Below are 22412 nucleotides of genomic sequence, written 5' to 3'. Positions count from 1 at the left end.
GGGTGTGCTTGCCGGGCACACGGTCCCCTGTGGCTGCTGGCTTCTTATGAGGCCGTGTTTTCCCAGAGTTGCACACACCAATCCTTAGTTTCTGGGGCTTTCCTAGCTCTCTCGAAGGAAGGAGGGGAGAGAAGTCCGCGTCCACACCGGCGCCCGTGCCGGCACAGATGTGGCTGTCTTTACCCTGGAAGAAACTCCACTGAGAAACAGCAGTGGGGCAGCGCTGTGGTGCAGCGGGTAAAGCCGCCACCTGCAGGGCCGGCATCCCATATGGGCACCAGTTCCAGTCCCGGCTGCTCCACTTCCGATCCCGCTCTCTGCTGTGGCCTGGGAAAGCAGTAGAAGATGCCCTAGTCCTTGGGCCCCTGCACCCACATGGGAGACCTGGAAGAAGCTCCTGGCTCCTGGCTTCGGATCAGCACAGCTCCGGCCATTGCCGCCTTTGGGGGAGTGAACCAGTGGATGGAAGACCTGTTTCTTCCTCTCTCTGTCTCTGTCTGTAACTCTACCTCTCAAGTAAATAAACAGAATTTAAAAATAAATAAAAGAAACAGTGGCAAAACAATCCGGCGACCTTTAGTCCACAGAACGAGAAGCGAAACCAAGGATAAGGGAGTTTATTTGCGACTGCAAACCAGCCTCACAAGCGACAGGCGACAGGCGACGTGAGCGAGCAGGCCCCGCCCGCGCCCCTCACTCCTGCAGGTCCGACTGCCTGCCCTCCTCTTCTTCGAAGCTGGCGTTGGCTGTGGAGAAAAGCCGAGCATGAGCTGCCCGGGGTCACTTGGTTCTGAAAGTCTTGGTTCACTAACAGCTCCTTTGCAACAAGGACGCTGTAATGATTAATCGTTTATCGGCAGCAACGGAGTGCTACATTTTCTCTCATTCAGACTTCTCCAGGGTGCCTTTGGGTGCTACAGTCAGCAGGCAAAAGGGCTGTGGCGCAGGGGGTAAGGCTGCGGCCTGCGGCGCCGGCACCCCATGTAGGCACCAGTCCGAGTCCCGGCTGCTCCACTTCCAAACCAGCTCCCTGCTAATGCGCCTGGGAAAGCAGTGGAAGATGCCCAAGTGCTTGGGCCCCTGCACCCACATGGGAGACCTGGAAGAAGCTCCCGGCCATTTGGGGAGTGAACCAGCAGATGGAAGACCCCTCTCTCTCTCTCCCTCCCTCTCTCTCTCTCTCTCTCTGTAACTCTGACTTTCAAATAAATCAATAAAAATTAACAAGGAAAAAAGGCACATTCGGAGGCGATGCTAGGGCACGGGCCTTCACGCCGCGTCAGGAACTCTCTCGTGCCTGCACACAGCACCCAAAGCAGGCAGCTTCGTGGGCAGCGCGTTGTCTTGGCCCTCGCACTGTACCGTGCAGGTGAAGTCTGCAGCGCCCACTGCCGGCTGTGTTGGAGGAGAAACCCCGGGCGTGGGGCAGGTGTTGTGGCTCAGTGGGCGACGCCACCGCTGGGGACACTCAAGTCCCACATCAGAGTGCGTGGGATCAAGTCCCACCCCCACCCCAGTCCAGCTTCCCAAGGGTCCCTGCCCCCGCCATGGGAGACCCCGAGGGAGTCGGGCTCCTGGCTTCAGCCTGGCCCAGCCCTGGCTGCTGTGCACACAGGGGCATGAGCCAGTGGGGTTCTCTCCTTGTCCCTCTTTCTCTGTCTTTCTCCCTCTCTCTTTGCACCCCTCTCTTTCAAACAAACAAATATATATTTTAAAAGAGAAACCGCAGGGGGCTCTCGGGTGTAATGTGGGGGCTGTGATGAGCACATTTCCTGTTTCTATGTTTGCATGGGACGCTTTGCCTCCAAGCCCACTTCTTCCTTGCTCAGGTTTCGTGGGAGGCCCTGGGGACCCTGGGGCTGGGGAACCCCTGCTGTGGGGCTGCCCTGTGCCCTGTGGGGTGTTTGTGTCCCCAGCGGGGACGATATGAGGAGCACCCCCCTCCCTGGCCCTCAAGTCTCCCACACTGCTGGTGTCCCTGTGGGCCATGGCTGGGTGACGGCGACACTCTCTGACCGGGGCGGTGTCGGGAAGCTGCAGTGGCAGGGGCTGGCTGGCCCCAGATGGCATCAGCTCAGGACCAGGGACTCTCGCCCTCACTTGGGTCCCCTCCCTTCTCTATGCACATATCCCAGCCCATCCTCCCCGGGGCCCCAGAGAAACTGGGGAAGCCAGGCCTGAATGGCGCCCCCTAGGGCTCCCACAGGGCCTTTCCCCACGGCGCCCAGGATCAAATCGCAGCAAGAAAGGGCCAGGGCGGGGCTGTCATCCTCACCCCCACACACCCTGGGGCGCGGGGTCTCCTTCCTGGTCTCACCCATCCCGGTCCCCTCAGCGCCCCCCCCCCATCTTGAGACTCCTTCCCGGCAGGGCCACGGGCCGTGGTGACTTCACAGATTCTGGGGTGGGCCGTGCCTCGCCCCTGCACACCCTGAGGTCAAACCCAGCATCTCCCGGGCCGCCCACGGGTCTGCAGAGCAGCTGAGCGAGGCCCTGGACGCTGCGCCGGCTCCTGGGCTCCCCTGTGGGCCTGGGGCCTGCAGGCACCCTTGTCGCCCACCTTACACGAATGGGACAGAAGCAGGACGCACCGTCCTGGCCACCGACTCCCAAGCCAGGTTTCCACTCAGTCAGGGGGGGCCCTGGATCCGGGGGCTGAGACTTGGGGGGAGGGGAGCAGGTGACCCCCAGCCCCAAGCCCTTCCCAGGTGACCTTCCCCCTACAACAAGGAGCAGCCTCCATCGGACGGGAGACACGGGGAGAAGATCCTCCAGGCTCTCTGGCCGTGCACAAGCCTGGAAGCTTCCGTCTCGGCCAGCCCATGGGTGCGGATTTGCCCTCAGCTCTGACCGAGGTGCCTGGACTCAGCGCTACCCCCAACGCGGGGGGGGCCTGGGCTGTACACCTGTGACTCTGCAGGGTAAAGGTCACGGGACAAAACCACGCGTCCACTTCTCCAGCGGGCGGCCCCCCGTGGGAGCGGACGTGAGCGCCACCGCGGCTGAGGGCGGCACCCGGCAAGGCTTGCCGGAGGCCCTGGGCCGGGGTGACCTCCCCACAGGGGCTCCCGGCGCTGCGGGGGGCGTGTCCTCACCCTGGTCCACGTCGTAGCCGAACTCCCGGTTGTCGTCCCTGAACACGTCGGCGTCCTCGTCCCCCGGCCGCATCTCCATCTCGCCCTCGAACCCCTCCAGGAGGCCCTGGCTCTCCTCCGTGTCCTCGCCGATGCCTGGGGGGCGACAGAGGACGCGAGGGCTGAGGGCGGGGGAACGCAGGGAACGACCGTGTCGGGGTGCGGGGGGCGGCGGCCTCCCCTGGCCTGGCCAGCGCCTGCCCCCGCCTCCTGGGCACACACGTATCACACAGGCGTCACCACCAGGGGCCGAGACCCGAGCAGGAGCTGGCCACAGGCACCCGAGCCGGCTTTCCGGCGTGGCAGAGCACGGGACCACCCCCCCCCCGCCGTGTGGCCGCCGTGGAGAAGGGCTGCCCGGTCCTTCTCGTCACAGCCGGGGTCACGCCCACAGCCAGGCTCTGCCCCGGGCGAGGGGCGGAAGGGCCCCCTCCCGCTCACGTCTCCCTGTGTGCTCCGTCCGCCTCCTCTCCCTCGCTGGGGGTGTTTGGTCCCAAAGGCTCCCCGGCCCCACCTCCACCCTCCACCAGCCGGAGAAGAGGGAGTCGATCACCCGCAGCAGCTCCGCACCCTCGGTCCGCGGGGTCTCCTCCTGGCCAGGTCCCTCCGACGGGGCCTGCTCCTTGGGGAGCGTCGGCGTCCACAGGGCCAGTTCCGTGATCTTGGTGGCTTTCCATTTCGGGACGACCGCTACCAAAGCCTCCTCCTCCTCCTCCTCTTCTCCTCTCTCCTGGGCCAAAGCAGAAGCGAGAACTTAACGCCGTCTGTGCAGCCTTGCTCTGCAGTATCAGAAGTGAAGGGACGAACAGCACGGGTCCCGCAGTGCGTCTGAGCCTTTGCCCCGCACCGCTCAGGGTTCGGACGTCAGCCGGCTCCTCCCAGAATCCCTGACGGTTGCAAACAGCTCCCCCGGGGGCCAGGGTGAGAGCAGGAGCCAGCAGCGAGGCTCACGGGCTCTGCACTGTCGGCAGCCATCAAGGAGGGGCCCAGGCTAAGCGGCCTTTGTTTCCCGGCTCCACGTTTAGTTAAACAAACAGCAAGACAACCTCGGGTTAAGAAAGTTCTAGAAAGCTCTAAAGGGTTCGATCCGTGAGGCTCCGGGGTGCAGGGCGATGGACGCCAGGTCGGGCAGAGCAGCGCCTGGCCCTGAGCGTGGACCACGATGACGACGTCCACGCGCGTCCACGCGCGTCCACCACGGCCAGCACATCTTCCTGCCTCTTGGTTTGGCGACTCCCACAATTCCCTGCACCTGTGGAAGCTTCTCTGTGACGTAGTGACAGCACCCAGGACAGAACACGGCAGGTGTCGCCCCCCCCCAGCCTCCCGGAACCCCCAGGGGGCCCCGCCCGACTGCAGGGGCTCTGGCTTGGCGGTCCGGGGTGGGGCTCCAGCATTTGTGAGTTTATCAGAGTGCAGGGGGCGCTGGCAGAGCAGCCTCTGCCCCCACCACGAACCAGCAGATCTGCCAGAACCCGACAGGCGCCCTCCCCCGGGGAAGCTGCGGCCCCAGCTCCCACAGCCTGTCCGCCCAGTTACACCCACTGCCAGGTCTAGCTGAGGTCAAGGGTCATTCATTCCACGGGAGAGACCTTGAGAGGCTGTGGGGTCGTGTCCCAGGTCGCAATGGGCCCCAGGGCCCCTGTGTGCCCGCCTCAGCGTCCTGGCACAGCTGCCTCGGGGCTGGGAGCTGAACCGTGTCACCCACCCCACAGAAACGAACGCATGCTGGACCCCTAAGCTCAGGCCAGGGCTCACAGCCAAGTTCAAATGAAGTTAAGAAGAGGGGCCCAGTCCAAAACGGCTGTGGTTCACCCACAGAGCAGGGATCTGGACCCAGAGACACAGTGGCACAGGGGAGACGGCCATCAGCCGCCTGGGAGTGCGGCCTGGGGCCAAGCAGCTGGCCCACACCTTGACTCTGCCTGCCGGAGCCGCCCACAGAGCGGCTCTCACATGTCATATATCACGGAGAGGTGAAAGCAGCCGACATTGCCGAGAAGGGACCAGGCCAGGGAGCTGCAATGGACTGGCTTCTGTCTGTCGAGTGGTTACCAGTAAGATGGCTTAGTACTTAACCGCCGCAGAGGGCCAGCTCGGGCTCAGGAGCGCAGGCGGCCCAAGCAGGGGACGGTGCGGTCGCCCCAAGCCCACCGCCGTGGAGGGAAGGCAGTTCCCAGCCCACGTCCGGCGCGAGACACCCACAAACCTGGAGCGAGCTCACCGTTCGTCTCCGGGACCAGGCCCACTGCAGGGCTGCTGCCGCCGAATTCGTTTTTTGTTTGGTTTTTGCAGTGCTGCTCACAACCCACTGGAGTGAGTTCACATTTCACTGACGGCCGCAGCACACGCGTGGGACAGCAGTGCCCTGGGGCCAGCCTCAGCACAGGCTCCCGTCCACTGCCCTACACTTGGCCGCCAGAGGGCGTCGCTCAGCAGGGCTGAGTGCCAATAAAGCTTTATTTACAGAAACCAGAGTGGACGCTCCCGCACAGCCCGAGGTGGAGTTGAGGGAGGGCGGGGCGTAGAACCGTGCAGCCACTGCAGAGAAGGTGACCGCGCAGAATGGCCGGTCACGTGACCCAGCCGTCCACACCCAGGCACGCGCCCCAGAGACTTCAAAGCAGACGGCCACTCTCTGTAGCCCAGGTTAAGCTGCCACCTGGAACACCCCCATGCCATGTCTGACGCCTTGTCAGTGTCCCGGCTACTCCACACCTCCAATCCAGCTTCCTGCTAATGCACCCGGCAGGCAACAGGTGGCGGCCCTGGTCCGGGGCCCCCGATGGACCCTGGATGGAGCTCCTGGCTCGTGGCTGCAGCCGGCTCAGCCTCAGCTGCTGCAGGCATTTGGGGAGTGAACCAGCTGATGGGAAAGTCTCTCTCTCTGCATTTCAAATAGATAAGCTTTGAAAAAGAATAAAAAAGCAAGACACACACGTGCATGCATGCACACACACACGTGTTCACTGCAGTAGCTTAAAGGTGGAAGCCACCCCAGTGTCCACCGGGAGGAGGACGGATGAGCAAAGCGTGGTCCAGCCACACAACGGAGCATCACTCAGCCACGTGAAGAAGGCGCTGCCGGCACGGCCGCACACGGATGAACTCGGGACACACGCTTAGTGCAGCAAGCCGGACACAGGAGCGCGGAGGCGGCGCCATGCCGGCCGTAGGCAGAATCTGGGGCGGGCAAGCCGGGTAAGGCGATGGCACCGGGAGAGGGCAGCCGGGGCTGCTGCGGGGTTTCTGTCCGGGGAGCGAGCCAGGCTCAGAGCTGCGCGGCGCTGACGGCTGAGCCACACTAAGTCATTCAGTACTTACAAGTGGCCGGCTTCGTGACGTGTGCCCGCGTGACCTCGCTAACAAACGAAGGAGACTCCCAGACATGGGACGGACTCCGGAGCACATGCTGGGCGTGGCCAAAGGAGCCTGGGGGCGTGGCTGGGGGGGGAAGCGCGGGCCCTCCGAGGTCGCACACGGTGCCTCCAGACAGCGTCCCAGCCACGAGGGCCAGTGACGAGGGCGGCGTCAGCCCAGGGACTGCTGGGCGCAGAAGTTTCCTGGCTGAGGCTGGGTGGGCTTTGCACAGTTCTTGTCATCAGGCCAACACGCATGAGCTCACAACTCCCAGCTGCGTTTCCTCGCTTCTGTTAGCGCTTGACACACGTGACTCCACGCTGACTCTGCATGGGTGTGGGTGTGAGTGTGCATGTCCATGGGTGAGCCCTGCGCACACGTATGTGTGCATGTATGTCTGTGTGAGTGTGCATTTCTGTGCGTGTGTGTGAGTGCAAGCGGGCTCTGTGCAAGTCTGCGTGTGTGTCTCCATGTGTGTGTGTGTCAGTGTACATGTATGGTTGTGTGCATCAAGTTAATTTAAGCAGGTGGAGAGCCAGGTTTGGCGGTGGCCGTGGTCCGCCAGCCCCTGCTCTGGAGGGCGTGCATCCCCTTACGGGGGGGGGGGGGCGTCTCTCAGGCAGCACAGCCCACGCACGCCCAGGGGACAGGAGCGGCCTGGCGTCTGGGTGCTTTCCTGCACCGCGGCAGTGCGGAGGAAACGCGGCCGTGACCGGAGACAGAGGACGAAAGCCCCTCCCCCAGCAGCAGCCGTGGACAGCGCCGCTCCCCGTTAGCCCAGAGGCAGCTGTGCCAGTCACCTCGGCCAGGGAGGGACGGTGCCCCAGGCGCTGCTTCCGGAACTCCAGCCAGCAGTCTGCCCTGCGAATCTGCCCCGTCTCTGACAAACACTGGAGTGTGGTCCTGCGTCACGCGGGCTGCGATTTGAGCCCAGCAGGGCCGTGACGGCCAGGGTGCGATGCTGATGAACCGAGAAACAGCGGGAGACACTTGAGTGTGGCTCGGCTCTCGGGAAATGGGTCCCGCTGAGCCCGCAGGCGTGATCAACTGCCTGATCCCCCGCGGTCTCCAGGGCCTGTTTGAACGCAGGGCCTTTCCCTGCCCGGGTGTCTGAGACAGCAGGGCACCAGCTCCCCATCAGCGTCGCCCCCTCCCATGTACTCCTGCACTTTCCACTCCCCCCACCCTGAAACGCCGCCTTCTCCAGTTTCCCCAGCAGAGGCTCAGCACACACAGCACAGGTGAGCCCTGCCGTCTGTCTCCCCACCAGGCACAAGAACTGCTCCGCAGGATGGCAGGCCAGATGCACCCCCCAGGGGTGGCAGGGACAATGGGGTCTGCCCCGGGCACCGGGAGGGGCCTCCCCACACGAGGAGGAGTCCAGGGAGAGCCCCAGACCCGTCACCGCCACAGTCGTACATCGCACAGCGAGGCCAGCTCACGGCGGGTGGCCGCATGGGCAGACATGAACGCGGCGAGCGTGGGCCGCGTGGTCGAGGCTACGTCACGCTCCTCCGTGCTCTGTTAGGGGCAGGTGGCTTACGGGAAGCCGCCTGAAACCCAGGCTGCGGCATCCGGGCTTCAGGAAGAAGCCGTGCTCAGGCTGGGGTGGGGGGGTTGGGGGTGTCTCGTTGCAGGCAACGAAATCAAGCGCTCCAGTCACTTTCAGACCCTGCTCTGCCCGTGCGGCTCCCTCTTAAAATGCAAAGCTCCTTCCAGGGATCGCAAGTAAACAAAGAAGCCCAAGGCTCGAAGCTCGGAGCAAGGGCTGGTGCTGTGGCATAGCTGGTGAAGCTGCCACCTGCAATGCCGGCATCCGCTGGTTCAAGTCCCAGCTGCTCCTCTTCCGATCCAGCTCTCTGCTGTGGCCTGGGAAAGCAGTGGAGGATGGCCCAGGTCCTTGGGCCCCTGCACCCACATGGGAGACCTGGAAGAAGCTCCTGGCTCCTGGCTTTGGATCAGCGCCGCTCTGGCCATTGTGGCCAGTTGGGGAGTGAACCATCGGATGGAAGACCTCTCTCTCTCTCTCTCTCTCTCTCTCTCTGTCTCTCTCTCTCTGTAACTCTTTCAAATAAATAAATAAATCTTTAAAAAACTAGAAGCAAGGAAATCTAACTGAAGGCAGACATCAGCCCGACGTTAGCAGCGACAGGACCCAGAAGACACGCACAGAACCCCCTCCCCACCTCCCCGTGAACACGCCTGCACTTGGACGTCTCGAATGCCTGCATCAGTCGCCCGATGCTACGAGCCAGGGAAGGTCAGTGCAGGTCTCGTCCTCGCGTTTTCACAGGTGCAAGTCACTCACCCGGCACCCTGACTGTCGCCAGACACGCTGGTGACACGGCCACGGATTCCGGGACCTAACCCTGTCCAGAACTCCCTGGCTCAGGACGGGCTGCTTCCTGGCCACAAAAGCCAGGTCTAGATGGCCATGGTAAAGTGAAAAAAATGGGGACCAGCACTGTGGCAAAATGACTTAAGCCAGTGCCGCAGTGCCAGCATCCCACATGGGCTCCGGTACGAGTCCCGGCTGCTCCGCTTCCGATCCAGCTCCCTGCTAATGAGCTGGGAAAGCAGCAGAAGATGCCCAAGTGCTTGGGCCCCTGTGCCCGTGTGGGAGACCCGGATGGAGCTCCAGGCTCCTGGCTCTGGCCTGGCCCATCCCTGGCCGTTGCAGCCATTTGGGGAGTGAACCAGCAGATGGAAGCTTGCACGCTTGTGGCTGTCTCTCTCTCTCTCTCTGCCTGCACCTCGTCTCTCTGCAATTCTGCCTTTCAAATCTATAAATAAACTTCGATAATAATAATAATGTGAAGTGACGCCATTTGCTTCTGGCAACTTGACTGTGCACGGACATGAGATTTCCCGGGGGTGGGCTGGGCTCGCGAGGTCAGCATGGTTGGCAGCTCCTTGGCCGAGGATCGGAGAGGAAGAGCTCGGTGTCCCACACTTCCCACGTGTGTCCCACACGTCCCACGTGTGTCCCGCACTTACCACGCGTGTTCCGCACTTCCCACGTGTATCCCACACTTACCATGTGTGCCCCGCACTTCCCACGTGTGTCCTGCACTTACCACGTCTGTCAGGCGGTACTCTCCGTGCTGCTCACACCCGATGTCAAACACAAACTTCCCAGGGCCCACGGGCTGCAGGCGAAGAGAAGGCAGAGGCTGCCGCAGTGCCGCCCGCCCCACCCGCCCCAGCTCGCCTCCCGGGCCACGCACAGCCGTCCGTGCACACAGCCGTTCCTGCACCACAGCCGTCCGTGCACACAGCCGTTCCTGCACCACAGCCGTCCGTGCACCACAGCCGTCCGTGCACCACAGCCGTCCGTGCACCACAGCTGTCTGTGCACCACAGCCATCCATGCACCACAGCCGTCCGTGCACCACAGCCGTCCGTGCACCACAGCCGTCCGTGCAGAGCTCCGTGCTATTCACCCCCTAGAGCCCTCACACAGGTGAACCCATGAAGGGAAATTCTTACGCAGCCACACCACTGCTTTCCCTTATCGCTCTAGAATTCCTCACTCCTAAGCTAACAAACGTCCACATGGACCACATGGACTCTTCCTGGCCATATTCAAACATCTGCATCTTCTGGAAAGTTCCGCGGTCTGTAGCGGGAGCACAGACTCTGGTTCTTCCCCGACTCCCTGCCCCACATCCCTCAGGGCTTGCAATGACTCCTGTATGGAGTGTGGCGCTGTCCCAGCCACCGGCGCCTGTCTGCACACTTCTCATCTGTACGCCGCTAGCTGCCATCCCACGGCTCCAGTTAGTGCAACTTGTGTTTGTCAGCCAAACACTCCCCCAGGAGCTAGAAGCCAGCAGTAAAAATGTGGGGAAAAGACTGACCTCACCAACGGTCAGGGAGAGGCACCCTGGGAGGGGGGCGGGACAGTCACTCCCAGCAGATTTGAAGGACAAACAACAAAAGTTATTGGCTGGTCATCGTTGGCGCTGAGGCCACTTCGCGGCCAAGAGGCGCAGACCAGCGGGCGAGAGGCTGAGCCGTCTGCCAGGGCAGCGCCAGTGTGGCTCAAGACGCCAGCACCGTGTGCCAGCAACTCCATCCCTTAACCTCACAAACGCTCCTGTCAGACGGCCAAACCACAACCTATTCAATGCACCGGTCTTCAGTGGCCGTCAGCTCACCCCAGAACCGGGCGATGCGTCTGTAACGCGGGAGCGTTCAGGTGCACGGGGTGGGAGGGGCACGGAGGGGGCTGAGGACAACAGAACCCGAGGACACGGAGTGGAGGTCACTTCGGAGGCCCTCCCCCTGTGAGGGATAACGTGGAGGTGACCGCTGGCCTCGTGCCTCTCTCCCAGGCCCCCTGGAAGGCCCGACACAGCTCACTTCCAGGTCGGTGATGGGATCTTTAGCGCGTGTGGCCCCAGCTGGACCTGGTGCAGGAGCTCGGTCCAAACCAAAGGCCTCCTACACATTTAACCCTCACAAACACACAGGGTGACGGGAGGTGTAGCTCTGTGCAGACTTTCGTGTCCCGACACGGTGCAATCCACTCAAGAAATCAAACCCCCAAGCCATGCCCCGGTCAGCCGTCTGCACAGGACACGTGTGCACGTGACGCCCACGGGGTGTGTGCAAGGAGACCCCCTGGAGCCGGGGAGGCAGCGGCAGCGGGCGGCTTGGTCACCATTGCCGACACCAACTTCTGACGCTGTCGCGGCTCCACACACTCCTCCTCCCGGGACGCCCCACCCGGCGTGAGAGCCCCCGAGTCACACGGGGCTTCTCTGAATCCCAGAGGGTCCTGCCCACAAAGGGGTCCTCCAGACACCAGCGGGCATCGGTGGGCACCGGGCACCGGAAGCCCCCGGCCCAGGCAGGGTGCTCAGGGCAGCCCTGACGTCCCTGCGGGGCGGGGGGAGCTGGGGGTCTTCCTCTCCCCGGCAGGAAGCGGTTCTCTGCTGGTGCACGTAGAAAGAACACCCCCATCCCACAGGACAATGCCAAAGACCCCAGGGCTTTGCGCTGAGGCAGAGGAGGGGCTGCGCGTCTCCCCCAGCCCTCCCCACCCCGCGTGGGTGTGAGAGGCCGCGTGCCCCCAGCTGCAGGCAGCCGGCGTTCAGCGCTCTCCATCCACACCCCCCGGGAGGAGGCCCCGCCCACCACGCCGCAAGCTGGTTTCCCAGCGACTTACGTTTTTGTTCAGGAACTTGCCCTGGTACCTGTGGTTCAGGTGGATGAGCTCGGCCGCGCCCTCCTGCTGTCCATTCACCCAGGTACCGACGTACTTACTGCCCGTCTCCGCGTAGAAATAGGTGCCTTGCCCGTGCCTGGTCACAACAAGGGGCACAGGGCAGTCTGTCCCAGCCTCGGGGGAAGCCCCCCAGGTTGTCACCCGCACTGTGGACGTGAGGGTGGCCCAGGGTGGCCCAGCAGGGGGCAGGTGCATGACTAAGGGGGCTCAGGGACAGTAAGGGGACGCAGAGGTCAGCATCACCAGGGGCAGCCGCCTCCTGCCTTCCCCGGGAGGAGGCAGAGACCCCGAGAGCCGTGCTCCCATCCCCCAGACAGCCCCTCGGTGCTCCCCACCCCCGGGGGCTCGCGGCTGAAGGCTCCACGTGTTCCGGGGGAGACGGCCGCTGCTGAAGCTGCACCTGGCCAGCCAGGCTTCCCACCGCGAGCTGCCCTGGCCCCCGTGGAAAGCCTGGAGCCGGCAGAGCCGCTGAGGGGCTTTGTTGTGACGAGAGACATTTCTTAGGGAGTGAAACGGCCCAGAGACATCCCCGCAAGACGGAAGACCCCCAGTGCACCTTTGGTGAGCGAACCACTCTCCGGTGTAGGTGTCGTTGTTGACGTAATAGTACACGCCGTGGCCGTGCCTCTGGTCGTCGGCCCACTCCCCTGGAGGGTGACACAGGGCAGGCCCAGGTGAGGGGCAGTGGCCGGGAGGGCCTGGCACCGAGCCCCACAGAGCTCTGCCCGCGGCTCCTCCCACTTCCCCCCGTGCTCCATCGTCTTGCGCCAGGCGACCTGGCCTGGCCGAGCCATTTGGCAGGCTGACAGGGGAGGGCTCAGCGAGGATGGAGAAGCCACCTGTGCAGACCAGGGCCCACGGCTGACCTCAGCCAGGGCGACAGGCCTCTCCCCGATGACCCCAACACTGCATTCACCCCGTGGCTGCTCAGTGGCCCAGCAGCAACCGCGCGGCTCCTTAAGAGTTGGGGGGATTCCCAAGGTCCCCAAAGTCTGTGTGCAGGGTCAGCGGTGACCGGGGTTGCGCGGCAGGGACCTGACCTGGTGACAGCTCAGATGTCCCGGGGTGGGCAGGGGGAGGTCTTTAGGCCGTGAAGGGTGGGGAAGTCCCTGCCAGGGGCTGGTTGTCTCCGCCAGGCAGGGCGCGTCCCCTCTGCCCGCCAGCTCGCGGGGGGCACTCCCTCCCCCGCACCCTGTCATCGCCAGCTCCAGGAGGCTCCAGGCCGAGCCTGGACTGTGACCCTCCGAACTCCGAACTCGAGGGCCCCTCATTCCCTCCCAAGTTGCTCCTCCAGGGCCTTGTTAGAGCAACAGAAAACCTGGCCAGTCCCACCGTCTGCCAGCACCACACTCTGGCTCCCACCCAGCTGCCTGGCTCCCCTCACCTGCTGGCCGAGCCACACCACCCGGCCCCGCCCCCTGCGCGGCCTTGTCCCTCGCCTGGGCGGCCCTGTCCACCCGGCCCCGCGCCCTGCGTGGCCTTTTCCCTCGCCTGGGCGGCCCTGTCCACCCGGCCCCGCGCCCTGCGCCTTGTCCCTCGCCTGGGCGGCCCTGTCCACCCGGCCCCGCGCCCTGCGCGGCCTTGTCCCTCGCCTGGGCGGCCCTGTCCACCCGGCCCCACCCTGCGTGGCCTTGTCCCTCGCCTGGGCGGCCCTGTCCACCCGGCCCCGCCCCCTGCATGGCCTTGTCCCTCGCCTAGGCGGCCCTGTCCACCCGGGCCCGCGCCCTGCGTGGCCTTGTCCCTCGCCTGGGCGGCCCTGTCCACCCGGCCCCGCACCCTGCGCGGCCTTGTCCCTCGCCTGGGCGGCGCTGTCCACCCGGCCACACCGGCCACCTGCTCCTTTCAGGCAGGTGTGCAAGGAAACACTGAGATTCACAAGTGTTGTAAAGCCAGGGCGACTCCACGGCAAACGGGTGTCGCCAGCTAAAGGCGTTCACCAAGAGTCCCTGAGCCAGGAGAGCCGGGGCTCCTCCCAGCTTACAGCCACCTGGGAGGGAGACGGACAGGGCTTCCCTGACAGACAGCTTTCTTGAACACTCACACGACGCCAGCCGTGACTAGTCGCTGACATGAACGACACTCTTCTAGACCGAGAATTGAAACAAAACCTAATTTGCTTGATTCGTTGATCCAAGGGTGAAAACAAGTCAGTGTCCTGGTCTAAGAAAGGGCCTCAAAGCCGTGCTCGCGTGCAGGCCTTCAAGGAGCCAGCAGCGTCCACAGAGGTGGAAAGTCGAGCTGCCTTCTTGCAGACGCGGCACCTTCCTGGGTTCTGTAGTGTCCGGGGGGTTGTGAAAAGTTATTTACTTTGATTTCTCATGGCTAACGAAAATGCACCCCCACAGCCGCTCCTTCCTGACGCTCCAGGCTTCCGGGGGAGAGCCTCTTCCCCAGGCAGATGCGCAGCGCTCGCTCTGCCGGGAAAAGGCCAACGATCGAAGCAATACGTGCGGCAAAAGCAGGTCCCGTCCCCCGAGCCACGCCACCATTTCCTGGGCTCTCTGGGAGGCGGCTGGGCCAACAGCTCGGGGAGCCGGGGAGCCGTCACTGGGCTGGGGAGGGCGCGGTGGACTGGGCACCCTCAGCAGGGGAGGGGCCGGCGGCAGAGAGCGCCCCACTGATTCCCAGGGCCGGGTCCAAGCTCAGGGAGCATCCGGGGTGGGGGAGGGTGGCAGCATCTGAGGAAGAGGACCAGGTTCCATGACGGCCTGGGGGACAGGGACAGCAGGGGACAGGGACAGCAGGGGGACAGGGACGGCAGGGGACGGGGACAGCAGGAGAGAGGGACAGCAGGGGAGAGGGACGGCAGGGGACAGGGACAGCAGGGGAGAGGGACGGCAGGGGAGAGGGACAGCAGGAGAGAGGGACAGCAGGGGAGAGGGACGGCAGGGGACAGGGACAGCAGGGGACAGGGACAGCAGGGGACAGGGACAGCAGTGGGGGCAGGGGGCAGGGACAGCAGGGGGGGCAGGGGGAGCACCCCAGAAGACAGAGGATTCAGCAAAACAGCCTTGGGCCTCTGGGACAGTGTGGGGACAGGGACAGTGGGGGGACAAGCAGAGTGGGGGGACAGGGACAGTGGGGGTACAGTCAGAGTGGGGGGACAGGCAGAGTGGGGGGACAGGGACAGTGGGGGGACAGGGACAGTGGGGGACAAGTACAGTGTGAGGACAAGCAGAGTGGGGGGACAGGCAGAGTGGGGGGACAGGCAGAGTGGGGGGACAGGCAGAGTGCCCCCTGCCCTGCCCCGAGGATGTGTCTGCGGTGACTGCCGGATGGCCAGCAGCCCCAGCACTTCTTCCCCACCACAGCCAGCTCCCTGCCCACAGGGTGGGGCTTTGGGCACCGCGGCCAGCTGGCTTCAGACAGTGGCGACCTGGCCACTGGGCTCCTCCCAGCAGGAGACCACGACCGCATTGCCACGCCCCTCTGCTCTCAGGGGCAGCGGGACTGGAAAAACCTGCCGCGGATTTACAGAAAAATTTCAGAAACTGAAAAATTCAGTTGCAAAAAGTCGCTCGATTTCCCGTCGGGGAGTCAGGGTTTTTCCAGCCCTGCTCCGCCCGCAGACCACGGAGCCACCATGGAAAACCCAGCGCAAGACAGACCCTGCCCCGCCGTGAACAGCATGTGGGAACTGTGTCACCGTGGCTTGAAATTTGCACTTTTTAAAAAAAGTCTTTCGCCTCTGATGTCATCTTAGCAGCTGCATTTCTCTCTTGAGTAACCCCCCACGCTGGCTGCCCTCTGGGTTTTCCCCTGGGAGGGGCACTGTGTCCCTTACAAAGCTCTGCCATCAGTGCCAAGACAGATGGGGCCCCCCGGGCCCGGCCCCCTGGGGGCTAAACACCCCCGTCCCCCCCCCCAGGCTAGTCAGTGTGATCTCGCCAAGATGGCCCCCTCTGCCAGGGCAGCCAAACTCAGAAGAGAGGAACCAAGGTTGGTGGGGAAACCGCTCTGAGCCGGTACGGGGCGTCCCCACCCCCACCCCGCACTCGCCATAGGCCTGGGTCTGCACACCCCGGGGAGCCCCAGCAGAGCGTCGCGTTTCCTCCCAGAGGAGCCGGCTCCGCACTGCCTCGCGTCGCCCTCCCTCCCAAGTCTCATTGTGGACAGGCAGAGTGGACAGTGAGAGAGAGAAACAGAGAGAAAGGTCTTCCTTTGCCGTTGGTTCACCCTCCAATGGCCGGTGCACCGCGCTGATCCGAAGGCAGGAGCCAGGTGCTTCTCCTGGTCTCCCATGGGGTGCAGGGCCCAAGCACCTGGGCCATCCTCCACTGCACTCCCTGGCCACAGCAGAGGGCTGGCCTGGAAGAGGGGCAACCGGGACAGAATCCAGCGTCCCGACCGGGACTAGAACCTGGTATGCCAGCGCCGCAAGGCGGAGGATTAGCCTAGTGAGCCGCGGCGCCGGCTCATTGTGGACCTTGGATGAGTTCTGGTGGGCGGGCAGCAAGACCAGCGTCAGAGAGCCACACCCTCTCTGCCTTCCCAGCCTGAGACCCTCAGGTGCCCCCACCCACCCCCAAGCTTCCAAATCTGCACGGGTGGCCCCACCTGCCCCCAACACCGGGCTTCCAGCCTCCTGCCTCCGGTGGCCTCACCTCCCAGCGGCCCCCACCCTGCCCACTGGAGCTCCTGCTCCCTCCTGGGCCACCTCGTGGGACACGTGGGCCCTTGGTGGGGGTCACCAGCCTGTGGTTGAAAGATGACTGACTTACGGACCTGAGGTTATACCGCACGCAGCCCCTGAGTCCGGTTTCCATCACCGTCGGAGGAATGAGGCGCTTTCCTGGGCTGCGGTGGGAGGAGGGCTCCCGAGGCAGGTGCTGCACCTGTCCCCTGTGGGGCTGCAAGCCATCCCGACTGTTTCCAGGCGACCGTGTGCGTTAGTGCGGCTCCGACACACTGTCCCTAGCACAGAGCTCCGGAAATCCTTGGAGCTTCCCGGGGGGACGGAACGTCACTCACAGGGAGCCAGCCTGCAGGAGGAGCTGCTGCTGGGAGGGCCCCGAGGGTGGGCGTGCTCAGCCCACTCTGCAGCCTCGCGCGCTGGGGCGGGGGCTGCTCCGTGAGAACCCGGGGGCCCTGAGCTCTGATGGTCGTGTCTCTGTGCACAGCTGGGTCTCCACAGAGCGCCCACAAACCTGCCTCCCAATCCAGACCCCATCTCCAGCCTTGGTCCCCAGGGGACCCACTCTGTCCAGCACGGCTACGAATCGCAGCTCCTGCACCCGCTCCGCAGGCACACAGACCCCAGGGGAGCGTGAATCCTGCCAGTTTCCCGTGACGGGAATGAGACGGACGGGGATTGGCAATCCAGATACACACTCCCGTGACACTTCCCGTCCCAGCCGCTCCGCTTCCGACCCAGCTCCCCACTAGTGTGCTAGGAGGCAGCAGATGGTGGCTCCAGTCCTTGAGACCCTGCCCCCACGTGGAAGACCTGGATGACGCTCCCGGCTCCTGGCTTCCGCCTGGCCCAGCCCTGGCCGCTGCAGCCACTGGGGGAGTGAACCGGTGGATGGGAGATCTCTGTGTGTCACTGTGCCTTTCAAATAAGTGAACAGGGCCTGGGGAGCACGAGCCCAGGTGTGGGTGCGAGTCACGCCACGTGGCAGTGGTACAGGGGCAGCGGTGAGGCTCGGACAAGGAGCTCCGGAGACGCTGGCTCGGGGCGGGGGACTGCGGCTGAGATAGGCAAAGCCCGGCTCACAAGGCAGAGGCCACCAAGGAAACACCCCGCCCTCAGAAGAAGGGCTGGAAGAAACACAGAACGGGGAGGCGGAGCCATGATGACAGACACCTGCCTTTCATTTCCTGCTCCTGGAGCAAGGCCCACCCCCAAGCTGGCCACAGGGACCGGATTTCCTGAATTAACTGCAAGCAAGGCTCTCTGGTTTCCATAGCAACCCCGTGACCACATTCCTGGACCGACCTAGAGGACCTGAGCCCTGGATGACTGATGGACGTGGGGGACCTGAGCCCTGGACGACTGACAGACATGGGGAACCTGACCCATGGACAACTGACCGACGTAGAGGACCTGAGCCCTGGACGACTGACGGACGTGGAGGACCTGAGCCCTGGATGACTGACGGACATGGGGGACCTGACCCCTGGACGACTGACCGACGTAGAGGACCTGAGCCCTGGACGACTGACGGACGTGGGGGACCTGAGCCCTGGAGGACTGACGGACGTGGGGGCCCTGAGCCCTGGAGGACGGACGGACGTGGGGGACCTGAGTCCTGGATGACTGACGGACGTGGGGGACCTGAGCCCTGGAGGACTGACCGACATAGAGAACCTGAGCCCCGGGCCACTCTCAGACATGGGGGACCTGAGCCCTGGACGACTGACCAACGTAGAGGACCTGAGCCCGCTGTGCCTCGCAGGTGAGTGGAGGCAGGGAAGGGAGACCGGGCGCGGGCTCTGCTCTACCTTCGTACCGCGAGCCGTCCGGGTAGATGAAGGTGCCCTGGCCATGCTTCTTGTTCTTCACGTACTCTCCGATGTACCGAGCTCCGTTTTTAAACTTGTAGACGCCCTGAAACACAGCCGTCGGAGGGCCCCGTCACTCCCGATTCCACCTGTGCTGACGGCAATGGGACGCCGCCGCTGGTTCTGACCTGGCCGTGTCTTTTCCCGAACTCATAGCTCCCTTCGTAAACGTCGCCGTTGGGCAGCCTCGCTTTCCCGTGCCCGTGCCGCTCGCCTGCCTCGTTCCGCTCCCCCTCGTACTCCTGGGGGAGAGAAGTGGAGAGAGCTGCGGCTCCCGCCCGTCCAGTGCCACGAGTTCCGTGGACACGGTGCTGGGGAAACCCTCCCGATCCTGGGCGCCACGCTCAGTCGGCCCGGGAGGGGAACCGACTCGCGTGTGGGTGCATGGGGGCACGGGGGACGCCCCCTCCCCGGACAGCTGCACTTGTGACCCTCTGAGAACCCTTTATACCGGAAGCAGATTGACCGAATTGCGAAACCTGGGGGTGGGACGGCCCCGCCCTGCACACACCTGCCCTGCACGCACCTCTTCCTGGCTCCCCCCAGTGCTACCGGACCAAGGGCAAATACCTGAGTCTCCCCCAAGGCGCCCTCCCTTATCTGTGGCCTGAAGAGGCCTTTGCCCCCACCAAGGAAACTCAGACGACAGGGGGAGGGGTCCTGGGGGAGGGGTGCTCCGGTGTGCACTGGCTTGGTTTAGTTTACCTTATTTTTGCCTTAAAGATCTTATTTATTTATTTATTTATTTGAGAGGTAGAATTTCAGACGGCGGGGAGCAGGAGGTGGGGATAGGTCTTTCATCCGCTGGTTCACTCCCCAATTGGCCACAACGGCCGGAGCTGTGTCCATCTGAAGCCAGGAGCCAGGAGCTTCTTCCCGGTCTCCCACGTGGGTGCAGGGGCCCAAGCACTTGGCCCATCTTCCACTGCTTTCCCAGGCCAGGCCATAGCAGAGAGCAGGATTGGAAGTGGAGCAGCCGGGACTCAAACCAGCGCCCAGATGGGACGCCTTAGGTGGAGGCTTAGCCCACTGTCCAAGTGCCAGCTAAAATTCATCTTATTTTTAAACTGCCAATCAAGACTTAGGGTTCAAATACTCTCAGCAATACTCAGTAAATTTAAAAGTAAATCAATAAAAAATATAACACAAGCTCCCCAGGTCCCTAATTTTCCTGTCTTTCATAAAATAAACATTCCTTTGCACTTGGCCTCAGTATAGAGCACGTATAATAAATAATAAAGTGGGGGCTGGTGCTGTGGTGTAGTGGGTAAAGCCGCCTGCAGTGCCGGCATCCCAGGTGGGCACCAGCTTCGAGTCCCGGCTGCTGCACTCCCCGTCCAGCTCCCTGCTCATGCACCTGGGAAAGCAGCAGAAGACGGCCCGAGTGCTTGGGCCCCTGCACCCACGTGGGAGACCCGGAGGAAGCTCCTGGCCCCTGGCTACAGCCTGGGCCAGCCCCAGCCATCATGGCCATCTGGGGAGTGAAACAGCAGATGAAAGACCTCTCTCTCTCTCTCTCAATCTGTGTGTCTCCCTCTCTCTGTAACTCTGCCTTTCAAATAATAAAAAATTTTTTTTAAAAAATGGAATTTTTTTTAAGGTGAATGGAATTGGACATGTCTGGATTTATTACAACACAAACACAGACACCGATATTACAAACGTCAGACTCGGGCAGGTTAGGTCACTGCTTGGGAGGCCGGCACTGGGAGTGCCTGGGGTGGATCTGCCACCCACGTGGGAGACCCAGATGGAGCTCCTGGCTCCTGACTTCAGCCTGGCCCAGTCCTGGCTGTTCCAGGCATCTGGAGTGAACCAGTGGACGGAAGCTCGTTCGCTCCCTCTCTCCCTCTCTCTGTCACTCTACCTTTCAAATAAATAGGCAAATCACTTGAAAAACACTTGATTAACAAACACCTGTGCCATTCTTGCCCTTTCTAGCACCGTCTAACCCAGAACCTGCAGACTTGATTCAAGGTAGCACAGGGCACAGAAGGCCCCCGCCCGTCGGGAGAACCCCCACCACCACCACGCCAGGCACCTGCTGGAGCGGAGAAATCCTTCCAAGGGACCCCCGTGTGATCTGGACCTAATCTGTGGGCCCAGGAAAGCTACCCCTCGGTGGGAGGCCCAGGGCAGAGGCCAGGGAGGCAGCCGGGCCGCGCACATCGCGGGGAAGCCCGGTGGGGGTGCGAGCTCCGGGCTCGTGGGGGCTTCCGGCCGGCCGGGCGGGGCGCTGGGTCTGCAGGGCGGGCTCGCAGGGGGCGGGATGCTGCGGTGCGCTCTGAGCCCACGCCACACCCGCCGGGTGCCGATGCGGGGGCCCGCCTGGACACCCCGGCCCCCGCCTGGACACCCCGGCTCTCCGGGACTGCGGCTCGGGGTGACCCTCACCCCAAGATCGTTCTCTCTCTCTTCCTCTAGCTCTTCCGAGCCCAGGTCCGACATGGCCTCGGCCCAGCTCCGATCCCTGCAGATAGGCACCGGCCACTCCCGCCGCCGCGTCGGCTGTCGCCATGGAGACGGGGCCAGCCGGGTCTCGCGCAGGTCCGGGATGCTAGGAGGAGAGCGCCTGGAGCAGCCACGGGCAGCCCCTCAGCCAATCACTGCCGAGGAAGAGGTGGGGGGCGGGCAAGAGGGCGTGGCGGTACGAGACGAGGAGCCACTGGTAGGCTTCGCGTACTGTCATACAACGGGAAGGGAGCCTCAGCCAATCCCCGTCGTGAAATAGATGGGAGGCGGGCAAGAGGGCGTGGCGAGAGACAGGGGAGGAAGTACTGGAGGCCTTCGCGTGCTTTCATAGCAACGGGTAAGACCCCTCAGCCAATCGCCGCCAAGGACGAGGCGGGGGGGAGGGGCAGGCATGAGGGCGTGGCGGGAGGCGAGGGGCGGAGCCTCTGCCAGGCATCGCGTAGTATCATAGCAACGAGAAGTGGCCTCAGCCAATCGCCGTCGGGGATGGAGGACAGGCGGGCGAGAAGGGAGACCCGGACAGGAGCCGCAGGAGGCCCTCGCGTGCTGTCATGGCAACGGGAAGGGCGCCTCGGCCAATCGCCGCCCGGGAAGGCGGTGGAGGCGGGGCCTAGGCGGGCCGCGTCCCCGGTGGCCGTCGGGCTGCTTCGCGCGGACGCCGCGTCACGGCCCCCGGAACCCCCCGGCCGGGCTCTGGGACCTGGCGCTGCCCCTCCGCGCCCGGCCCTCGGCCCCTGGGCTCCTCAGCGCCCTTACCGGCTCCCGGCTCTTCCGGGTTCGCCGCGATCTTTAGTCCTCGTCGCGGCAGGTGTCGCCCCCGCTCCCGGCCGCCGGCGCGCGCCCTCGCGTACGCGCACGCACGTACATGTGTGTTCGCGTGCATGACAGGCGCATGGCCTCACACTAGTACACGCCAGCTGTCGCACACGCATGTAGGTATTGTGCACGCGTGCACATGCCACGCGCTCACACACGGACACACCCCCTGGAACGCGGGCCGTCCCACTCCACCTCCCCGGGGTGTGGCCCTCCCCCGTGTCCCCATGTCCTGGGGCTGCGTCCACTCCGCCTTCGCCCTGGGCGCTCGGCCTCCAGCCCCTGGCCTCCGTGTCCCCCAGCCGGCCTGGAGCTGCGGACAGACACACATCCCCCATCTGCCCGTCCAATTCACACCCGTTCCCCGAGGACGGCCAGGGAGTGCAGGAGCCCAGGCCCAGCGAGGGCCCGCCGGAGCTGGGGGCTTCTGCCCGGTCCTGTCTCACGTCTAGCCGGCCGTCTGCTACCTACCTGTCACCTGTCTCTGTTCATCTACCCAGCTGTCCTCTCTCCCAGGTGCCTGTTTTAAGGATCTGAAGGCAGCAGAATGTCATTCGGAGCGGCGAGTTCCTAGACTGACCGACCAGCACGCCTGCCACACGCAGGGTGTGGGCCGTGAAGTGTGCCCCGCCCGCTTTGTCTCCATGACCACAGGCACCCAGCACACCGCTGGCCACCCCGAAGCCGGGCCCCGCATGTGACCATCAGGGGACTGGTGCTGGCCTCTGCGCCTCACTTGGAAATGGGAACAGACGAGCCGAGTCCTGGAGACTCTGAGTGCCAGGAGGTCGATGGCGCCCTGGATTTCTGGCGGAATGCAGGCCGGCTTCCTGGGCTGGTGACCAGGGGAACGGACGCCTTCCTGGGCGGGCGGCCGTAGGCTGTGCCCCACG

At 63.9% G+C, this 22412-nt stretch overlaps 1 protein-coding gene across 4 annotated transcripts; it reads right to left on the bottom strand.

The window, feature by feature from the left end:
• Positions 1-602: 602 nt before the first annotated feature.
• RSPH1 (radial spoke head component 1) lies at positions 603-22128 on the bottom strand. Of its 4 annotated transcripts, none has more exons than XM_051831503.3 (10): positions 21991-22125; positions 20626-20788; positions 18360-18473; positions 18172-18277; positions 12284-12374; positions 11668-11803; positions 9572-9643; positions 3705-3864; positions 3096-3230; positions 603-746 (listed from the first exon to the last, which is right to left on the bottom strand). In XM_051831503.3, exons 2-10 carry the CDS (start codon positions 20677-20679, stop codon positions 694-696), a joined length of 921 nt encoding a protein of 306 aa, XP_051687463.1. In that variant the 5' UTR covers positions 20680-20788; positions 21991-22125; the 3' UTR covers positions 603-693. The 4 variants fall into 4 exon arrangements, with proteins under 4 accessions (XP_051687463.1, XP_089186630.1, XP_051687464.1 ...); XM_089330504.1 differs by having other exon boundaries at positions 20626-20837; positions 21991-22121; XM_051831504.3 differs by having other exon boundaries at positions 3705-3861; positions 20626-20837; positions 21991-22121.
• Positions 22129-22412: the final 284 nt, after the last annotated feature.

The sequence above is a fragment of the Oryctolagus cuniculus genome, chromosome 4 (assembly GCF_051225735.1).
Source record: "Oryctolagus cuniculus isolate XC-2025 breed Fujian yellow rabbit chromosome 4, ASM5122573v1, whole genome shotgun sequence".
NCBI lineage: Eukaryota > Metazoa > Chordata > Mammalia > Lagomorpha > Leporidae > Oryctolagus > Oryctolagus cuniculus.
Note: the sequence above shows the minus strand (reverse complement) of the source record. Positions and strands in the feature narration are given on the sequence as shown.

Bases quoted from the DNA above. Each gene is read 5' to 3' on its own strand.
- RSPH1 (XM_051831503.3), bottom strand. From the start codon at position 20,679: ATGTCGGACCTGGGCTCGGAAGAGCTAGAGGAAGAGAGAGAGAACGAT. The intron at 12,375-18,171 runs GTAGAGCAGAGC...GTCACCCTCCAG, and splicing joins GGACGGCTCGCGGTACGAAG to GGGAGTGGGCCGACGACCAG. The intron at 3,231-3,704 runs GTGCGGAGCTGC...GTCGCCCCCCAG, and splicing joins GGAGACCCCGCGGACCGAGG to GCATCGGCGAGGACACGGAG.